Raw genomic sequence first — 16,646 nt, forward strand, 5'->3', positions numbered from 1 at the left:
GCCTACAGAACCACCAGAGGAATATTTTAAAATGTGAGTGAGGTCATGTTACTCTTCTCCTGAAAACCTTCCAGTGCTCACATCACTCCTCCTGATGGAACTTAGAATAATATTCTAATTCATAATTCATATTCATAGCGTTCAAGACCCATGCAGTCTGGACCAAATTCTTATCAGACCTCACATCCTACCACCCCAGCCCTCATTGCCTTCCTCTTTGTTAGCTGCATTTCAACCCCATTACCTGGTTCTCTATGGAACGCATCCCTTCTTCCCTGTCTCAGGACCTTTGCACTAGGTCTTCTTTTTGTTTGGCATCATCCCTTGACTGTCTACTGCTAAAGAGGCCTTTTCAGACTACCCCTATGTGAAAAGTTCTGTATCCCACCTCCCATTAAATCTCAGCCTTTTCTTCATAACATTACGTTTTCTTTATTGTACTTATCACTATCTAAAGTTATTTATTAGTTATATATTTTTTGTCTTTCTCCACTACAATAAAAACTCCAAGAGCACAGGGTTATGTTCCTTCTTGTTCATCTAAGTGCCTAGAAGAGAGGGGCCTAATGTAAGTAAACTTTGAACAAATTGCTTAATTAGTGAATGTTTTAAACTCATCAGCATATTCAGATAAGTATATAAGGATGTTCAATAATATAGTCTCTGAATATTTCTCCAAATTCTCACTCCCTTATAAATAACTGAATGAATGCTTGAATTACACATGAAGAAAAACTTTTTTTTTTCAACATGGGCAGGCACTGGGAATCGAACCCGGGTCCTCTGGCATCACAGGCAGGCATTCCTACCTGCTGAGCCACTGTGGCCTGCCCTGAAGAAAAACTTTTTAACAGCTGACAGTAGTTATAGAAACATATATCTTATTAAATGATTAAAAAAGATTTTTAAAATTCATACTGTTTAAGATATGAAACAAAGGCTTTTTTAAATAAAGGATTTGTCACTGAATTGCAGTCAATCACTATTTTGTTATGTAATTGTTGTAAAGTTGGGAAAGTTAGTGTTACTTCTTGGAATTACATGGTATATTATAGTTTCTCAGAAAGTCAGTAAGACTTTTTTCTGGCTATTCACTTTTCTTCATTCCCTTCTGCTCTTTTGACTGAGGGATTTCAATTGTCTTAACTTCAAGTTCACTGATTCTTTCTTCTGCCAGTTCTAATCTGCTGTTGAACCCCTCTAGGGAATTTTTAAATTCTGTTATTTGAGCTGTGTTTGGTGTCTTTTCATAGTTTCCATCTTTTGATATTCTTTGTGTTCGTCTATTCTTTTCCTCATTTCCTTTATTATTTTGTCCATGTTTTTCTTTAGCCCTTCGAGCATATTTGTGACCACTTTTTGGAAAGTCTTTGGGATATTCCAACTTTGATCCTCCTTATTGGTGGTTTCTGATGCTTTACCCTTCTCCTTTGCCTACACCATGGCTGCATTTTTATTTGAATGTTTTGAAATATTTTGTTGAATTTCGGTATTTTTATATTTTAAGGTGTTACTATTGGAATTTAGGCTCTTTAGTGTCTGTTCCTTAAGCTTGCTTCCAGCTAGTGTTGGAGCTTTCCTTGAGTACCAAGAGTGAGCTTAGAAAATGCCTCAAGGCCAGCATGTAGGGACTTTCCTGATGTTTTCTGTGGGTGCATGTTGTCTTGGGCATGCATATGTAGCCCAAGGAGTATCCCTGTTTACATGGATACAAATGTCTTCTCTTCCCTAGGAAACAATTTCCTCAGGTTCTGGAAACTGCACAGTTTGTCCTATAACCAGAAATCCTTTGCGTGTGGCAGCCACAATTTTGACTGCTCTGCCACAGCATTCTGTAGAACTGCTCTGTGAGCTGCTTTCTACATGCAGGTCAAGTTCTGGATGGCAAACTTTGAGTGAGACCTGGTTCAGTCCTTTAGGCCACCACCGAAGAGACTGATCCAAACATACGAGCTCCCAGTATGTGCATGAGGGTTGTTCTGCTCCCTCCTGAACCAGGACCAGGGACCTGTGCTCAGCCAGGGAGGGACTGGGGAGGGACAGCCACTGTGCAATGAGATCCTGCCACTATTATGTTGACTTTTTTTTAAATTTAGCCCTCATCCTGTAACTGTAAATAATTTACCCTTTTCCTGGAGCTTTGAGAAAAAGATGTTTCTACCAGTTCTGGCTGATTGATAAAAGTTTCTGTGTTCAATCATTTTTTGATCAGTAAAAATCATCTTTTCTTTCACAGCTTCTTATTGCTTCTCCCTACACATTTCATTTTATTTTATTTTACACACATTTTATTTTAGGGAAATAGCCCAATAAGTACTTTTGGTGATCAGCTAATCTATCCTCTTCCAGTTGCTCACTAAAATCAGCATGAACCTTGAACTAAATTTTTCAATTTCATACTTGGGTCATTAGAATTTAAAAATATTTTTTATGTATTTTTTTATATTTTATATTTTATAGTGAAAATAGTTGCAGTTTACCATCATAATGTCAATTCAATTTTTACTTTTGATATTTTGCCATTTGAATAAAATCCTATGAATTACATTCACCTTTTGATGATAAACTTCTTTCTATGAACAGTATTCCTTTGATTACCGAGTCAAAAATCAACAGTTTTTATAGTTTTCCAAACTCTTCAGCATAAAACTATTTTTTGGGAGGGGCGAGTGAGTAGAATATCATTTTACTCATACCGGTATATAGAAATTTTAACAAAAATCAGGGTAGAAAAAATCCTAGTGATGCAAAGAGAAAAAAGATTTATAAGTGCCACATAATTAGCCAATATAGAAAGTATAACAGGTTTACAGGTATATATATATATATTTTAAATTCTTGATCCAGATCAAACAATGGTCAGTTACTATGAATTATTCTAAATTGTCCTTAATTTGAGCTTTAAATTTAATCTAGATAAAATTTGATCATCAAAGGCTATATCAATTATCTTTTTTTAACCCATCTGTATTAAAAAAAAATTAGTAATGTGCTCTTAGCTATCATTTATTCAATCATTTTATTTTATTGAGAGAATAATGGCCAGAAGAACAAAGGGGGTTTTGCTTAAGTTTAACCAGGTTAATGGCTGAGACAGAACTAGAACTTAGACCTCCTGAAGGAGCCTGATTTCCTGCCTTTGCCCTCTCCTTGTTTTTTTAACATTTTTTATTGTGAGATATAACATATATACAAAAAACCCATAAATTTCAAAGTACATCATAACAAGCAGTTATAGGACAGATTTCAAAGTTCGGTATGGCTTACAGTTCCACTATTTTAGGTTTTTCCTTCTAGCTGCTCTAAGATACTGGAGACTACAAGAAATATAAATATAATGGTTCAGCAATCATACTCATTTGTTAAATCCAAACTCCTCTTCCTCCTTCTCCTTTGATCCTTCTCCCAATCTTTAGGTATATTTGGGTTATGCCCATACTAACTTGACTCATGCTGAAAAGAGGTGCTGACAGTATTGGATAGGAGGATGGAACTGTATGATGTTCTTGGAGAGACTGGCACCTCTGGGTTTCAGGACTTATCTGGCGTTTTAGTTTGCTAGCTGCCGGAATGTGATAATCCAGAAATAAAATGGCTTTTAGAAGGGTGAATTTGTTAGGTTGCAAGTTTAAATGTTCTAAGTCCATGAAAATGTCCAAATTAAGGGATTCACGGAAAGATACGTTGGTTCAAAAAGGCCAATAATGTTCAGGGTTTCTCTCTCAACTGGAAAGGTATGTAGTGAACATGGTGGTATCTGCTAGCTTTCCCTCCAGGATTCTTGTTTCATGACACTACCCTGGGGCATTTTACTTCTTCGTCTCCAAAGGTCTCTGGCTGTGCAGGCTCTGTGGCTCTTTCTTAAAGGGCTCCAGTAAGCAACCCTACCTTGAATGGGTGGAGACACATCTCCATGGAAAATGATCTCATCTAAAGTTAACACTCACAATTGGGTGGGTCATATTTCCATGGATAATCAAAAAACTCCCACTCAGCAATACTGAATGAAGATTAAAAGACATGACTTTCCCGGGAAAGTCAAACCAGCACATCTGGTCTAGGAACCATCTGAAGGTTTTAGGTTTTCTGAAAAATAAACTCAGTGTGTAATTTTGTAGGATCTCAGATAGAGCCCTGGGTATTCTTTAGGGTTAACAGGAATGATGTTGGTGGAGATTAGGCAAACCAGGACAATTAGCAATATCTAGCTGAAGCTTGCATAAGAGTGGCCTCCAGAATAGCCTCTCAACTTCTAATTGACCTCCCTTAGCCACTGATACCTTGTTTTGTCACATTTCTTCTCCCCCTTTCAGTCAGGAAGGTGTTGTCAATCCTATCGTGCCAGAGTCAGGCTCGTCCCTGGGAGTCATGTCCCACATTGCCAGGGAGACTCACACCCCTGGACATCATGTCCCCTGGAAGGGACAGTGTAATGATTTTACTTGTAGAGTTGGGTTAAGAGAAAGGGAGAGATGCCACATCTGAGCAACAAAAGAGGTTCTCTGGAAGGAACTGCTAGGCATAACTATAGGTAAGCTTAGCTCCTCCACCACAGAAATAAGTTTCATAAGAGCAAGCCTCAAGATCAAGGGCTTGGCCTATTAACTTGGGAGTCCCTAGTGTTTAAGAGAAGAGTGTCAGGGGTTTCCCAAGTGGAAAAGTTCCATAATTTTTCTCCAGTCCTTCAAGGGAGTTTGCTAATACTTTTTAATTATCTGCTCAACATACTCTGGGATATATTTGTTATATTAAGGTATATGGAATTACAAGCCCTCTTTCCTATTTCTGGGTTCCATATGTTTGGGTTGTTTAAATGAACTGTCTGGACAGGTTAAGTTAAATTGTGTGCTACGGAAAATTTAGGTTTTGAACAAAATTAAGCTTTCTTCCTTTGGTCTAGCTCAGTTGGTGAAGTTCTGTATTCTGATTTACCTTAGTCCCAACCAGTTCGTCTTCATTCTTATATCTAATTGAAGCCTGATCTCTTTTTCAGTCACTTTTGGCGGTGTTTGCATGTAGCAGTGCTGACTTTCAGAGCTTCAGATCTCCGACTCTGAGTCTTATGTGTCACACAGGGTCTGCAAAGAGAAATATCAGGTTATACACATAAAGCACAGCATCTCAGAATCTAGAAATAACACTTGAAGCTCAGAAATAAATGTGACTTCTATAAGAGCCTGCAGTCTAGGCCCAGATTTTCTTATAAGTATTTTCTAAAAGAGACCATACAATATTTGTCCTTTTGTTTCTGGCTTATTTTGCTCAACATAATGTCCTCAAGGTTTATGTATCTTATTGCATGCCTCACACCTTCGTTCCTTTCTGTAGCCACACAGTATTCCATCATATGTATACACCACAGTTCACGTTTTTGCTTCTCAGTCATTGTACCCTTCAGCCACCTCCATCCATTGTACATCATGAATAATGAACAAAAGAAACAATCCATGTCTCATTAGTATCCTCACTTAGTTCTATAATCATCACTCTCTATTTTAACAATTTTCATTGCTCCAAAGAGATAAATAGCAGATAAACACACCCTCACCAGAGAGAAATTCTAAAACTTCCCTTAACTCTTGTCCCAACCCCACCCCCCAGTTATTTACCCCTAGTGTTACTATGATTTTCGTGATATCTTTCTGTTAAACGAAGACCACAGCATGCAGTAGTAGTTTTCCTATGCCCATCTACTATTGACTCTTTATACAAGATTCACACCTTTAAAGTTGTTCATCCAAGAACTTATTTGTATTTATAGTATTAATCGGTGAGAGACATGGCTCTATACAACCCCTTTCAATCATATTCACCTTCAACATGGCAGAATTACTTATAAAAACACTAATGAACTATGAATACTTTTATCCATTAACTTACATTTAAGTTCAACTTCATTAGGTAATAGTTCACCTATCTCTAACTTTGGTGTATCTAAGTTACCTTATATTGTACATTATAAGACTCTGTTTACCCTTGCCAGGGTCATATTAGCAAAATCATCCAGTATCTGTCCTTTTGTGTCGGGCTTACTTCACTCAGCATTTGTATCTTAAAGGTTTATCCATGTTGTCATAGGCTTTAGCACCTCATTTCATTTTATTGCCTCATAATATACCATTCTATGCATATACCTCATTCTTTTTATCCACTCAACTATTGATGGGCACTTGAATTGTTTCCATCTTTTGGCAGTTGTGAATAATTGCCATTGTGAACATTGGTGTACAAATGTTCATTCGTGTCCTTGCTTTCAGTTCTTCTGGGGATATACCAAGTGTTGGTATTGCTGGGTCATATGGCAACTCAGTATTTAGTTTCCGAGAAACCACCAAACTGACTTCCATAGCTGGCAGCTGTGCCATTATACATTCTCACCAGCAATGTCTCAGTGTTCCAGTTTCCCTACATCTTCTCCAACATTTATCGTTTCCTATTTGTTTAATAGCAGCCATTCTTATAGGTTTTTATTGAGTTGGTATTTTGTTGTATTTTTGATTTACATTTCCCTTATAGCTAATGAAGGTGGACATATCTTTATGTATTTTTTTAGTCATTTGTATTTGCTGTCCAGAAAAATGTCATGTTCATATCCTGTGCCCATTTTATAATTGGGTTGGTTGTCCTTTTGTTAATGAGTTGTATGATTTCTTTATATATACTGGATATCAAATACTTATCCAATATGTAGTTTCCAAATATTTTCTCCCATTGGATTGCTGCCTCTTCACCTTTTAAACAAAGTTCTTTGAGGCACAGAAGCATTTGATTTTGAGGAGTTCCCATTTATCTATTTTTTCTTTCATTGCTCGTGCTTCAATATAAAGTTTAAGAAGCTACCTGTATTACTAGGTCTTGAAGATGTTTCCCTATGTTTTCTTCTAGAAGTTTTTGGTACTGGCTCTTACATTTAGGTCTTTGATCTACTTTGAGTTAATTTTTGTATAGGTTGTAGGGTAGGGGTCCTTTTTCATTCTTTTGACTGTTAATATCCAATTCTCCCATGTCCATTTATCGAAAAGACTTATTTTGTCCCAGTTCAGTGGGTTTGGGGGCCTTGTCGAAGATCAGCTTACCATAGATGTAGTCTATCTCCACATTCTCAATTCATTTCCATTGGTCAGTGCTTCTTTCTTTATGCCAGTACCATGCTGTTTTGACTATTGCAGCTTTATAATAAGCTTTAAAATCAGGAAGTGTTAGTCTTCCCACTTCATTCTGTTTTTTGGGTACTTTTGGTTATTGGAGGTCTCTTTCCCTTCCAAATGAATTTGATAGGTAGCTTTCCAAGTCCTCAAAGTAAATTGTTGGAATTTTGATTGGTATTGAGTTGAATCTGTAGATCAATTTGGCTAGAAGTGACATCTTAACTACATTTAACTTTCTGATCCATGAGAAAGGAATGTCTTGCTACCCATTTAGATCTTCCTTGATTTCTTTAAGCAATGTTTTGTAGTTTTCTGTATACAGGCCCTTTACATCCCTGGTTAAGTTTATTTCTAGATACTTGATTCTTTTAGTTGCTATTTTGAATGGAATTTTTTCCTTAATTTTCTCCTCAGTTATGTCATTGCTTATGTATAGAAACATGACTGATTTTTGCACATTAATCTTGTATCCTACCAGTTTGTTGAATTGTTTTACTACCTCAAGAAGCTTTTTCATAGATTTCTAAGGATTTTCTAAGTATTATATCATGTCATCTATAAATAATGAAAGTTTTACTTCTTCCTTTCTTATTCTTGTTTGGTAAAATCTCTGTGAAGCCATCTGGCCCTGAACATTCCTTTTTGGGAGATTTTTGATGACTGATTGAATCTTTTTACTTGTGATTGGTTTTTTGAGATCTTCTGTTCTCATTCAGTCTAGGTTTCTTATGTGTTTTTAGCAATTTGTCCATTTCCTCTAAGTTGTCTATTTTGTTGGTGTATAGTTGTTCAAAGTTTCCACTTATGTTTTATTTCATTTCTCCAGGGTCCTTGGTAATGACCCTCCTCTCATTCCTGATTTTGTTTATTTGCATCCTTTCTCTTTCTTTTCTTGTCAGCCTAGCCAGGGATCCATCAATTTTAATGATTTTAATGAAGTTTTCCCCCATTATGTCTTCAACCATCTTCCTAGCCTTTTACTCTTTTCTTCTCCTTCTGGGACACTGATGATTCTTTTGTTTGTGCACTTTGCGCTGTCCATCATTTCCCTGCAATCTGACTCCAATTTTTCCATCTTTTTTTGCCATTTGCTCTTTTGTGAGAGAATTCAGTTGTCTTTTCCTCTAGTTCACTTATTCTTTCTTTTGCCCCCTCAAATCTGCATTGTGTATTTCTAGCATTTATTTTTCCCCAACCGTTATGAAGGACATAACATTCAAATCAAAGAAACCCGAATAGAATAAATTCAATAGACCCAGCAAGTCTCTTTTGCCAGCCATTTCTCAGACTGGCTCCACTCTGCCTTTCCTTCTCCTCCCAAAAGAAGTGCCCCAAGCTTGCTGCAGAGGTTGGCAGGAGGAGTGCAGCAGTGCTCCACACCTTTGGAACCCACTTCTCCCTGAGCACCACTACTTGCCCCAGGAGGAGTCACAGCCAGGTACCTTCACCCCAGTCTCTGTGTCCCAAATTCTCTACTTTTTCATCCAGGACCTCCCTGTATAATGTGGAAGAGCCTCTCTGGTCATTTTGCAGCCTGGAACTGCTGTCCTGGTTGTTGTTCTGTCATTTCACTAGTTGTTCCACCGAGCAGGACTGCACTCAGCCTATCCTATTCTGTCCTCTTCTCGGAAGTTCACTGACCCTTTCATTTTTGACCCTGTAGTTTGAGGCTCAAATGCTATGTAGTTGCTTAGTAAATAGCACTTTAAAAATCAATTTTACATACGAAACCAGCATATATGCTTTGTATCTTGATAACACTTGGTATCTAGAAGTGAGTTAAAGATCTGCCCCTTCTTTTTTTGTTAAATGAACAAATGTATTTCTTAAAATCAAACAAATATAACCTTCCTGTCAAGTACATCTCTCAGTTTTAAAGCTAACCATATGATAGGAAAGAATGGCATTTTCCTCATCCATGCACACTTTGTGGCCTGTCTCTTGTGTAAATAATGCATATGTTTATAATACAGCTGGCTGAGCTTTTAAGAATATTCTGGGTCTCTAAGTTTTGTTTTGTTTTTTTTCCTCTGTGCAAAGCTAAATGAGTGATGTGGGAGTTGAGTCTAAACCTTGGCTTTATTCATTTGCCTTTATAAGATTGGCCTTTTGTAAATTTATGTTGGTTATGTAATGAGATTAGGAGTGTGATTTCATTCGTTCGGTGAATACCACCTGCACTGTACTAATGGTAGCTGAGAATACAGAGACATGTAGGGCAAGGGTTTTGCCCTCAGGATATTAGGATAAATGTGCAGATCACTAACGCAAGGGCAAAAGTGATGACTGCTGAAAGAGAAGAGTTAGCAAAATGCCAAGGGAGTTAGAAAAGGGAGAGTGGTACTTCCAGCTGCAAGAACATCAGAAGCATTTAATGGACAGTGTCTCCGTTACTGTGACTGGGAATGAGGAAGTGCTAAGTTGTATAAAATGTAGTTTACAGAGCACGTAAAGGGAGTGGGGTGAACGTAAGGCTCGGTAGTGTGAGAGGACCCTGCAGAGAAGGGAAGAGGGACTTTAAATGTCCTACCAAGGTTTTCCGTTTATTGTGGTGTTCAGCAGGGTCAATTGAAGGTTTCTGAGCTGGAATGTAATGTATTACTCTCTCTATCAGGAAAATGCATTTGCCGCCTGCTGTAGAATGGATTGGAGGGGGAAGAGGTATCAGTCAGGGAAGAAGCCTGAACCTTTAGAATGTACTTAGGGCCTGATTACCAACAGTGGGGTGAAGAGAACTGAGTTGAGAGTTTTCAAAGCTTGGCTGAAAGAGATTTGGTGACTGGTGAGACTTGATAGTTGAGGAGGAGGTATGAAGGGTGAGGAGAAGGCTTAAATTCAGGTAACTAGCCGATGGCAATACCTTTTCAAAACACTAAAATCTGAGGGAAAAGAGGATAAATATTGATTTGAGCATGTTTTGCCTTTGAACAAGGCAAAGGGGTCATAGAGAAGTAGAAAATAGGAAATTTGAGCATGGGAGAAAGGCTGGAACTGGATATAAAGATTTGGGAAGTCATTCACCAAGAGACAGTGTTTGAGCCTGGCAAAGTGGATGAGGTCATTAAGGGACAGAATGAAGAAAGAAGAAAAAAGATGGCCAAAGGTATAGCTCTGAAGACAGTCGATGCTAGTGATCAAGAAGTTGAAAAGGAGCCTGAAAAATAGAGGAGGCATTAGTAGAGGGAGCAAGAGAATGCCTTCAATATGGTGTTGTAGAAACTAAACAAGCCAAGAGCTGCCTGAAGGCATGTAGAGGCAAATTTCCTGTTTTGTCGTTGAGAGACCTTAGTGAACACAAGGGAAAAATAGTTCTCATCTGTTTTAATTATGTAATTAAACAAATTTATTTTAAAATCTGGATTTCACAGTCTATCTTTTTTATGCTGACTCTCTATCCAACTTCTCTTAATTTAGTTCAGCTACATTTCACTCTCAAGAAAGTTGTAAACAAGTCATATTCCTTTCTGCAAGAACTGCAGTAGGGCATTAGAGTTGATGGGGTGATAGGTTTTGTGTGATGGTATCTTTTGAGTTAATGCCAGTAACTACAATCACTTCTTTATTCAAGTGCTGGTTGGCTGTCTAGGGACCAGGGATTACTCCAAGCCCTGGGCACACAGCAGAGAATGGCAGGTGCAAATCCCAGCCCATGCTGAGCTTATGTTCTAGTGTGAATGAGACCAAACCACACCGAAGAGGTAAAGTAGACAGCGTGGTGAATGGTGGTACATGCTCTGAAGAAAACCCAGACAAGGGGCGTGGGGAATTCTAGGGAAGAGGTGTTGCTCTTTCAATTGGATGGTCAGGAAAGGCCTCACTGAATAAATAACATTTACATAAAGACCTGAAGGAGATGAGGGGAGTATGAAGATATCTTGGTGGAGAGCATTCCAGGGAGAGGGGACAGCCAGCACAGCCCTGAGGTGGAAGCATTACTGATGGGTTCGAGGGCTACTGATGCGACAAGGCAGAGGTTAGAGAAGTATCGGGGGCCAGGTTGAGGACCTGTGCTCTCATATGGGCGGCTTTGGCTTTTTTATCTGCATGCGAGGACAAGTCATTTGAGGGTTTGAGGAAATGAACGAAAAAAGATCATTCTGACTGGGGGTAGTGGGGGGCGCGTATAAGGGGAAAGGGGCAAATGGGAAGATGAGTTAGGAGGCTTATGCAAGAACCTAGGTAAGAAATGTTGATAGCTTGGACTAGGGGATACCAAAGAAAGTTGTGGGAAGTGATCAGAATTTGAATATACTCTGAAGGTAAAGTGAATAGAATTTAACAGATCAGATAGGGTGAAAGTGAAGAGTCCAAGATGAGTCCAAGTTTCTTAGCCTGAACAACTAGAAGGAAAGTGTTCTAGTTTGCTAGCTGCTGGAATGCAACATACCAGAAACGGATTGGCTTTTAATAAAAGGGGATTTATTTTGTTAGTTCTTCAGAGGAAAGGCAGCTAACTTTCCAATGAGGTTCTTTATTACGTGGGAAGGCACAGGATGGTCTCTGCTGGCCTTCTCTCCAGGCCCCTGGGTTCCAACAACTTTCCCCGGGGTGACTTCTTTCTGCATCTCCAAAGGGCTGGGGTGAGCTGCAAGTGCTGAGATGAGGAATGCCGAGCTGCTTAGGCTGTGCTACATTGAGTCTCTTATTTAAGCACCAGCCAATTAAGTCAAAACTCATTCATTGCAGCAGGCATGCCTCCTAGGCGACTGCAGATGTAATTAGCAACAGATGAGGTTCATGTACCATTGGCTCATGTCCACAGCAACAGAACTAGGTGCCTTCACCTGGCCAAGTTGACAGCTGAATCTAACTACCACAGAAAGATTTGCCATTAACTGAAATGAGAATGTCTAAGCAGAGAGACTGAATGAGATCAACAAAGAAGTGAACTTGAATAGAAAAAAGAAGGTTCCAAAGGCTAAAACTTAAGGGGCCCTTACACATTGGGACCAAGCCCAATCCCAGCTAAATGTAACCTACAAATCCCATGTATGCTTGTAGTTGTGAAAAAGCAATTACATTTTAATGATGATTTCAAGTGATATTTTAATGTTGACAATCATGGTGCTTCCCTGTAAGCGTAAGAGAAATCACAGCGTGGATTGAGTTTTACTGGCTAATATGTTGAAGAAGTTACTGGTGCTGAAAAGGAATGTTTTGAATGCCATAAAGAAGTCAAAGGACACTAGTAAAAATAATAAAGAGCATTTTACTCAGAAGGAGAACCAACTTTAGAGAACATTGTTTCAGTCCCTGATTTAAGAAGTCATTTTCTAGAAAGTCAGTCATGCTGCAGTGCTCTGAGCAGTTAAATAGTTTCTTCCTTCGTGTTTGGTGACAGGGTAGTTAAACATTTAGAATAATATTTAAAAATTATTGATGCGATGTTATATCTTAGTGAATTTGAAAAACAGGGACATTATTACTGTACCATAACCATTTTAGCCTTTTAGCATATTTCCTTTCAGTCTTTTGTCCACATGCCTACAGTTTCACATTGAGGCAAAAGCCTTAACAGCAAGGTGACAGCAGTGACATATGACAAATCTAGCCAAAGCTTCCACGTCCAACTTGTTTTTCTCTGAGAGCCATTGCCACTTGCTGCCTCTGCCCCTCCTTGTATTTTTTGAATGGATATCACATAGGCATGCTTCAAAATTCCCAGCTGTCCCAGTATCGAGAGCGGAACCAACAATGTACCTCCATATTACACTGCACCTTAGCCCTCACCACCCTCAATTGTGTTCCCACTAATGTTGAGGGGGAAGACTAGATTTTTAATATTTATTTCCTTAGCAACTTGCACAAGACCTTGGGTAGAAATTCAGTAAATGCATGCAGACTGCGCATGAAGAAATCAACCTCTTTGTCGACTCAGTACTCATCTGAACTGTCACTGAACTCTGACTCCTTATTATAATTTAAAGTGTTGCTCATAATGCACCATAGTAATAGATATCTTGAGAAGATTTCCCTTAAGACGTGTTAAAACAGCCTATTGATTAAAAGATTACCTTTGTCCCTGTATACTGTTGCCCAGAACCTGTCATTTTCTTACCAAGAAAGATATCTGAGTTATTTAGCAGATATGGCTTTTTTTTTTACATTGATCATGTTCTCTCAAATTACTCAGAAAATTGAAATAACTTGAATGTACCTGTATACGATAACGTGAAAAAATGCAGGAGCTTGGAGGGATGAAATTGCTGGAGGTAGAGGAAAGAGTTTTGTTTTGTTTCTTTTAACTGGCGGATGATGGTTTTAGAAAGGAAAGATTTTCATTTAATTTGAGATATAAAATCTGAGTCTGGGTGCAGTGTTGAGAAGTATTGTAACAGGTCTTTGATGCCAGAACAAAAGGACAGCAAATACTTCCATGATGACTTGGCTCAAGATCCTTCTCTTTGCTGCCCAGCTGGAATACAAATAATTTTTGTGTGTGACATTCTCAAAAACAGGAAAAGGAGGATAAAAGCTCATATGTGATTATTTATTATTTCCCAGTCCTGGGAAGAGGCTTCTCTAGAGAGAATTCTTGATAGCATTTTTCCCCTAATAGAATTTTACCTTCATTTTGTTACAGTCATAATATGTGGCCAGTGCATACTTACTGAATTCATTTATGGCATCAAGATTGAGAGACTTTGAACTAAGCCGTGCAACATATCAGATGTGCCATTGCAGTTACTTATTTAAATCTTTATTTCTTTTCCCAGCTCTGCTTTACGAAGTGTCTCTACTGGATCCTCAAGACCTTCCAAAATATGTTTGGTGTGTGGAGATGAGGCTTCAGGATGCCATTACGGGGTAGTAACCTGTGGCAGCTGCAAAGTTTTCTTCAAAAGAGCAGTGGAAGGTAAATGTTCATGTGGGTGTTCCTTTTACACATCTTTTCCTAGTTTGTGTAGTTTGCTTGCTTGGTTAACTCTATAGCATATTTTTTTATGTAATCTGCGAGTGATAAATAGTAATACTACCTTATCTACAAACACGTGGAAATTTTCCACTGAGCAATAATTAATGAGCGAAATTTGAAATTGTGAGTCAAGATCAGCAACTCAGGAAGGTTTTTTTTCCTTGTTTGTTTCAGTTTGTCGTTCAGTGATACTTAGAAAAATGACCTATGCTATAAATTTAATATGCATGATCTGGGGTAGTATTTTTACTAGGCTCAGACTTAGAATATTTCTATCTGGTACTCCTGTGTTTCTCTGTAAATATATGTATTTGTGGCAAATTGAAACATTAATATCAGGATAAAACCTGTTATTTAACTTGTGTTTCGTATAGAATAATCTCATTTAACAGTAATTTCAGACTCCAGGTACCCATTTGAGTCCTACCTTTATTCCTATTGAAGGTTTCCAAAAGCATACTTTAAGTGAAAATTCTGACTGAGATTCATTTTGTATAGTTAGGCTAGCTTTTGCTTCTGTCGAAGCAATTGTACTTCTTAAGGAGAAATAGTCTTATACTATGTTTTTACTTCCCCGTCCCCAAGTTATAAGCTAATAATTAACATGAGTCTTAGGCCAGAGAATTTTATGCATGTTGAATACTAGGTTGAAAATGTAGAAATTTTGCTATGTATTGTGTAATTAACACATTTTCAGTAAGGGGCTCAGCTTTTTAAGACTCTTTAAGGTGTATTTCTCAGGGAAGTTTTCTGAGGGATGAATTGGTATTTTAGAGATTGAACATAAATGACTCGAATGTTTCATCTTTGTTTTGCTGCAGAGCACAAAGTAGCATCCTAGTTCGGGCATGAAAAAGCTGACCAAGTAATAATTTCATGACTTCTAGGATTAAGTTAATTATCTGATTAAATTGATATTACATAGTTAGTATTACATTATTAACTATGTAATATCAGCATTAAATATGCAGTGATATTACATTATTTAATTGGTATTACATAATTTAATATTATTTGTACTACTAGTTGTTTAACAATCCCTAAACCAAGCGTTGAATTGACAATAAGCCTTCGGTATTTCTTTCCCGGTATGTGGACTCTTGGCTACAGGTGACTGAAAACTCAACACAAGCTAGCCTAAGCACAAGTAGAACTGCATTAGCCCACCTGACTGCAGAATCCTTCCATGGGCCTGGTTTCAGGCAAGCCAGAGTCTTACCCCCAGTCATTGGAACTCAGTCTTTTCGCTTGACTTTCTCTGGCTCCATTTTCAGCATGTTCTCTCATGGTGGCAAGATGGCAGTCAGCAGCTGTAGGCCTCCATTCAAAAGAGATTTTCTGGTGCCAGTGGTTCCTATAACACCTGAGTCGAATCTCGTTAGTTTGGCTCCCAGGCCCACCTCTGAGCCACTCCCTGTGGCTGGGCCTGCAGTGATCTGCTAGGCAGGTCCTAGCTGAAGGCGGTGGACTGAACCGCCTGCACCTGGAATGGGGTGTGCTGTTCCCATTTTGGAAATGGGCTCAGTTATGAGAACGAAGGCTGAATTCTGGGAAAAATAATTGCGTATACTGCCAAAGTGAGTTTATTTTTTTAAGACCTTTTAGTCTCTCTCTTTCTCTTTCCATAAGTATGTGATTGGCTATGTAGAAAAGTTTTCAAGGAAATGAGGTTTAACTTTGGTACTTTCCTAACTCTACTTTGTACCTGCTAATATAAGAACCTGGTCTTCCTAGGCTCACTGATTAGTGAACAAAGTAAGGCAATGTGTAAAAATAAGGTGATGTGTGGAAAAGGGCATTTCGGATGGAGTAGATAGCAGGGGTCTACATGTTGACTGGCCCTTCCTAAGGGTCAGCATTCATGTCAAAACTTACATTTCTGCTATTTACAGGCTCTGCTTTTCTAAGTTTTTGTTTTGTTTTTATTGAATTTAGTAATTTCTACGGAAGTACCTGTGAGGGAAAACTTGTACAAATGAAATATAAATAAATATTGAAAAGACTGAATGTCTTTATACGTTTTTCCTTCATTGCAAAGCTATATCAATGGATAATGAAAATTGATGAGAACCTTTAAAGGTTATTATTAATATAGCTGTTCCCTCTTTTTCTTTGGGAATTAGACTTTTAGCAGTTTCAACTGCATGAAACAAGGCCGTAAACTTAGACAGTAAATTTCATGAGTATAAGAACCTAGCATTTGTTTACTATTTGTCCCCAGACTCTAGAACAGGACACCAATTTTTGGACACTTAAAAATATTTGCTAAATGTAAGTAAGCAACAAATCCCCTGAGCAGAGAAGAAATTAAGAGAGTACAAAGCTCAAGCACCTTCATGTATGTGGGAGTGAGGAGTGTGTGTGTGTGTGTGTCAGAGAGAGAGAGAGAGAATGAATGAATATGAGAGAAATTTGGCCAAGTTTGTTCAGAGCTTTTTTATTTAATAAGGGATTGTTATTATAAAACTTTAAGTATTATACTTAATACTGATAATTAGTATGTTGGTATATATATTAGTATATCAATACTATGATTTGAGGCATGCATTTCACAAAATCACAGTTTAAGAGTGCTATCTTTA

The 16,646-nt window shown here is 38.1% G+C and overlaps 1 protein-coding gene across 6 annotated transcripts in view; it reads left to right on the top strand.

The window, feature by feature from the left end:
- Positions 1 to 16,646, top strand: part of NR3C2 (nuclear receptor subfamily 3 group C member 2) — a 396,224-nt gene that overhangs the window by 190,217 nt on the left and 189,361 nt on the right. For all 6 annotated transcript variants that reach the window (XM_077139862.1, XM_077139861.1, XM_077139859.1 and 3 more), the window contains exon 3: positions 13,865 to 14,004. In XM_077139862.1, the coding sequence (XP_076995977.1) occupies positions 13,865 to 14,004 (140 nt within the window). The remainder of the gene's footprint in view (positions 1 to 13,864; positions 14,005 to 16,646) is intronic.

Source organism: Tamandua tetradactyla, chromosome 22 (assembly GCF_023851605.1).
Source record: "Tamandua tetradactyla isolate mTamTet1 chromosome 22, mTamTet1.pri, whole genome shotgun sequence".
Lineage (NCBI taxonomy): Eukaryota > Metazoa > Chordata > Mammalia > Pilosa > Myrmecophagidae > Tamandua > Tamandua tetradactyla.